The following is a 6,000-nucleotide window of genomic DNA, read 5'->3' on the forward strand; positions in this document are numbered from 1 at the left end:
TTAGGATGAAGGTTTTGCCTCCGAGCTGACATTCAGTGACGAAGCAACCTTCCATTTATCTGGAAGGTTAATCGCCACAATGTGGGGAATATGGGGCACTGAAAATCGCATGACATTGTGGCCCATGAGAGAGATTCGCCGAATACCAATGTTTTCTGTGCAACGACGCAGACGAACCTGTATGGGCTATTTTTCTTCTGTGAGAAGACTGTGATGGGTATCCCTTATAACAACCCCCTGCTTCCCAGGATTTGCGAAAATACAAGTTGACAATGACCGTGAATTATGAATTTTGACCCGCGTCGGGATAAGGCATCCGAATCCGAAGTAAATAATGATTATTCCGGGGGAAACAGGAGACGTTATAACTTGATCGTTATTGAATGAGTAATTTCATTCAATAATGATCGGTAAATGAAATAATGGAAATAATTTGGAAATAAATTTTTGCCAGTGGAAATTTTGCCGAAAGAAGTGATTAAGTTGTAAAAGTAATTAAAAACTCGGTCGCCAGATCAACTGATTAGCGACAGTACTGTTAAGTACGTGAATAATTGTGTCAAAAATAATGTTTACCTGTTTGTACCGCAGCAGGTGGAACGGGAACTTTTACGGAAGTGCTGTGTCAGGCTCAGTAGTCATATAAAACAATGTCTAACTACACTTATTTTGTTCATAATTTGTCAGCTAAGTGCAATGCTGACAACACAGATAATTATCTATCGAGATTTTGAATAACGGACTGTCATTCTGTCTTTAAAATTAGGTACTTTGCACAGTTTAATCTACTGATAATGAAATATATTGCCAATAATTGATTAACTATGTTTTGACTGATAATAATTCATTAATTTGGGGGATTGTCATGTGGAATAAGCTTTATAGTTTCATGAAATATCCTTGAATTAACTTCAGATGAAAATGCATTGAAATAAATCTTAATAATCAAATTTATTACTTCAGTCTATTATTATATTACTACGGTTACCTACGATAACCAGTCTGAAATTTACTCTTCATCGTCTATGCAAATAATTTGATAATTAACGTATTTTCTCTTGGTAATGGCGAGACACACTCGGTTCAGTAAGGTAAGGATTGAAAGGAACCTACTTGGTGTTATTGTCGGGTGGAATGTAACTGCAACACTTCGATTATAAAGTGCTTATTATTAACTGTTCAACTTCAGAGAAAAGCACAGTCACTGGCAAGCCTTCTACCATTTTATCCTACGAAAATTGCGTAGATCTTACTTCCCTCGTTGTCGGTGGATCGACGGAAGTCCACGGCAGCGACACGATGTGGCAACGGGCTTTTACTGTTGCGACTTGGGCCCACAGTGCGCTTCACATTTAAGTCCTCGTTTCTTCAGCACTGTGCCCGTTAATCCATAATAACTTGCCCGGCCATGCTTCCAGATATGCCGACCTTTACTTTCCCGTCGTACTTAGATCCACACACTAGCCGTTAGATGTAACACAGCTAGGACTAGCAGCACTCGACTGTACTTCTTACTCCGAGCACGGCGTCACTGCTATTACTGCCCGCTGGCGCGCTTCCGCGCCAAGCGGCACGACAAAACAATCTCTCTGACTTCAACGTTAACTAAATATGCCCTGACTTGCCACTGTTAAATATTACATACGTTAAACATAGTATTTACAATACATATTTACACTAGACAATACATCGTATACAAACAGTTTCATGTGTTAAGTAAACGAAAAAATTCATAGCAAGGACTGCGTTGTAGCGTCACACCCTTACCTCGATATGATGCGACTGCTGTTGTTTCCACAACTAACTGCTGATTCCGAGAATTTCTTCTTCAAACAAGGTGGGTCACCTCATTCGAGTACCCATGTACGTCACTACATAAACAACGAACTTCCGCATGACTGCATTGGGCGTAATGGTGAAGGTGATGGGTCTCCATTCCCTTGGCCCCCTTGGTCTTCTGACCTAATGCCTTGTGACTTTTTATTTTGGGGTTCCATTAAGGACCGTGTTTACTTATTCCTACTGCCAAGAACGCTGAAGCATCTCAGAGAAAGCACCAGTACTGTTGCGTTGACCATTGACAGGCTGTTCCTACACAAGGTATGCAATGAACTTGATATTGCTTGGATGACGTCTCGTGTGAACAGAGGGCCACTCATAGAATATTTATGGATTTAAAACTGCAAACTTGGCGAGTTTGCGGTTGCATGAATGCATCTGTCATATTTGTACACGTAATACTTCGGGAAAAGAGCTTTGAAAACGAATGGGTCATTTATAGTAGCACTGTAGAATACGAGGTATCAAAACTTGCAACACCACTTCTTTTGACTCTCCAATGATTTGAAAATATTTCGCAGGAAATTTCAGTAGTTTCAGTAATTACGACGACAGTTTGTAACTTGCGAAGTGTGTCAAGTACATGATACGCTACTTTGTGTTGAAATGTGATCACGATCGGTCACTACATGATTGGTCTACGAAATGCAAACTGCGCACTCCATCTCCAGGAGAAAAAAATTCAGGCGAGGGGCAGTCATAGCGCCAGAGTTCCAGACTTCAGAATGGGTTAAAGTGGCCTGAAAACTTCTGATTACCCCAGACGTGGATGTGGGTAAAGTGTCTTACGGATGCTGGCCTGAGGAATCGGACCTCGTTTCTCTTATCCATGCCGACCTCTATGTCTACACCATCTTAATGTCTTATACATACCTAAATTCACTTGGGCCAGATGGTACTATGACTCAGCTCAAGACTTTCGTTCATGGAAATTTAACAGTAATTATTTCCACAATGCACAACGTCTTATTGTAGCATCAGAGCACAGAAATTTTGTGATTCTTTTAATTATGTTTCAGGTGTCACAGCCGCCGGTGAAACACAAAATGCCTCGCGGTTTGTGCAGACCCTGCACGGCGAACTGGTAGCCCATAGGAGAGGCAAAGACCTGGTGTCGTTGCTCACAGACGTGAACCGCACCGTGGCTCAGCAAGTACGCTTACGCACCGACAGGGAGCATCTGTTGCATGGCAGGCTGCTTCAGCCCTGCTTCACCTCAACCTTGACGCGCCGTGTCTACTTCCGCTAGATGAATCCACTGCACTCACCAGGCCACCGGAAGTGACGCTTTCCTTGTCACTGCCGCGCGCCGACAACAACGCATCCACTGCAGCCCCGGAAGCTTTGACTGCTCAGTCTTGTTCAACGGTTGCAGTCTTCCTCTACTCAATATTCCTGCAGTGGAACAGATTGCTCCGTTGCTCATCACAGTTTAATTAATGTACCTTTAATCATTTAGAAGACATAATAATGTACCATTAATTTGCCTGTAGTTACAATTTAAAAACGGTTGCATTCCCACTTTATACAAATACATACACTGAGATATTAAAGGTAAACATTACCAGGGGCGTTCAGTAAGTAATGCTAAACTTTTTTTCTCTGAAAGCAGGTTGGTTTCGTTCATGATTCAAGTACACCATATTATTCCCCACTCTTTTGGCTGAAAAACTTACTTTTCAATATAATCGCAGTTCAATGTGACGACCTTACGTGACCGTACTTGGAGGGCTTGTATGCCCACATGGTACTACTCAACTGGACGTCAGAGCCAGCATCAATAACCTCCCCATTGCCTAAGTACTGCCTCCATGGAGTGAATCCTCCACTGGGCCACATAGATGGAATTCGGAAGGTGCGGGTCCACGCTGTAACTGAGTAGTCCAACTGGTAGGCGAGTGTGTCAGCACCACCAAAAGAGACGTCCAGTTAAGCAGCATTTTCGATTGTAATCTGTCGAACACCTCGAATGAGAGTGTCCACACGTTCCAACATTGCAGTAGCCACAGCTGTGTATGGTAGGCCAGCACGTGTCACATCGGACAGGTTTTTGTGACCATGTTGCGGTGATGCAGACGCGTAGCTCAACGAATCAGGTGCTTTTGTTCACTGCTAGGTCTCCATAGACATTCTGCAAGCGCCTATGAATATCTGCGATGCTCTAGTTTTCCGCCAACAGAAACACAACGAAAGCTTTCTGCCTTGGAATGGACCTCCGATACTGACGCCATTTTGAAGGCTACATATAACGCTACTACCTATCAGAACTTCATGAAGCTATAGAGGCTGAAGCGGTATTGTTCCACGATGTTCCACAAGAAATTCCACATTTTTCAACCGAAATTGGGCGAGCCAAAAATATTTTGGATTGCTTGCTGAGCACCCATGATATTAATAATAAAATGGAACATTAGGAGACCATCAGATTCCTCATGGATAGTGCTCTTATTACTGAAATAAGAAATCACCAATTTGTCGTCGAATTGAAGGTTGGGGAAGACCACCACTTTTTTGTGGGATTTGGTTATACAGCCTAGATATCTTGGTTTTGTTTGGAACATATTTTCAGTTCACAGTACAGGGATGAACATTCAGTGAAACCCAACTTTACATATCTCCAATTGGAAACTATCACGATGCACTCGCGGATAAAGTTATTAGATATGAAATAGCCCTTTTTCCTTTCTCAAGTCTTCATGGATAATAATATGCACAATATTTGTTTCATTTAACAAATGTAGCATGGATCTACTGTATGTAATAAAATACTTGCTGATATTCTTGGCTCATTATATACTCTTGCTGGGAAATGTGCTAGAATTAGTATGAGAGAATATATCAGTTAACAACACCTACATTTATTCCAGAGCAGTATTCTGATATTCTGTCAAAGTCCAGCAAAAACAGACTAACAAATCTCTACACGCTTAGTGTAAGTTATAACATAGATATTATCATGTCTCTTTATCTCTTGGTGGAGTTTCATGTATGAAAATCAGTACATCATTCTATGATTTGATCTTTCCCACTGGTAATTCCCCCCACTACCTGTAACGTGATTTTGTTACTATCTCAAATACACCAAATCTTGGCTTGTCAGCAGTGAAGGGATTATGTTTTAGTCTTTAATTTTACAATATTTTAGAGCATTAGCAATCAAGTCAGTAAACTTTAAATTGAAATGTCATCTGATTAGATATGGAACTTTGAAAAGCAGATTCTTTAAATGACAGGGACACCAGTAGAAGGTAACTGTGAGTTTCATACTTAAATCATATCTTTCCCATATTAATTACAAATATGTCATTTGTTGTAATTAAATAAAATAATGCAGAGGTTATGGCATTAGATTAACATTCGAAAGGCACAGGGTTCAGCGCCCTACACAGAATTAAGTTTTCTGAGAGGTCTCTAAGCAGCTTAAGTGAAATTCTAGAAACTTCTTTTGAGTGTCACTGCTGGTTTTTTCTCGTCTTTGTCCAGCTTAACCTTGTTCTCCATAAAGAATCACAATTTGATACAGTTATTCTAATATAAAAATCTTCCTGTTTTATTGACAGACAGCTGAATCACTGTAAAAATTATTTCCTTATTGTTAAACAGAAATGTAATGTTATACCCTTATATATTTTAAATATTTGTTTATATTTTATTAAGAGTATCTTTAATGGTGACGAGTATATATTTTCATTGTATTTCTATAAAGCTTCGTCTTTCAATTTGTTATACGGTACATCTATTGCTATACCAATTTACCATCACGTTCAGGGGATTTCTGATATTCTGTGAAATGTAAATTAGTCTTACATTTATGTGTAGATAGTATTGTTACCGTTTTCACTTTTAAAAATTGGAAACAAAGCATGGTAATCTTATATCCCCATAATTATAGGTAATATCTTTTTAACAAAAATTATTAATCTTTGTATTCGTTAATATACTATTTTTCATTCCATTTCTATTGAAGGACAATTTATTTTCCTAGTAAACATCACAGTACAACTAATATTTGAAATTTTTTGCGAAACATCTCAAATTTTTATAATTTCTTATATCTTCACAAAGAATTTTGGCTCAGACTTCTTTTATTACATATATATGGAAATGTTATGAATGTGTTTTTTCCATGAAACTATACGTCATCATTCATATAAAAGCACT

At 39.2% G+C, this 6,000-nt stretch overlaps 1 protein-coding gene across 1 annotated transcript in view; it reads left to right on the forward strand.

The window, feature by feature from the left end:
• Positions 1-5,794, forward strand: part of LOC126243748 (caspase-1-like) — a 140,984-nt gene extending 135,190 nt beyond the window's left edge. Inside the window, exon 6 of the mRNA XM_049948185.1 lies at positions 2,859-5,794. Within this exon, the coding sequence (XP_049804142.1) occupies positions 2,859-3,088 (230 nt within the window). The 3' untranslated portion in view covers positions 3,089-5,794. The remainder of the gene's footprint in view (positions 1-2,858) is intronic.
• The last annotated feature ends 206 nt before the right edge of the window (positions 5,795-6,000 follow it).

The sequence above is a fragment of the Schistocerca nitens genome, chromosome 1, assembly GCF_023898315.1.
Source record: "Schistocerca nitens isolate TAMUIC-IGC-003100 chromosome 1, iqSchNite1.1, whole genome shotgun sequence".
Taxonomy (NCBI): Eukaryota; Metazoa; Arthropoda; class Insecta; order Orthoptera; family Acrididae; genus Schistocerca; species Schistocerca nitens.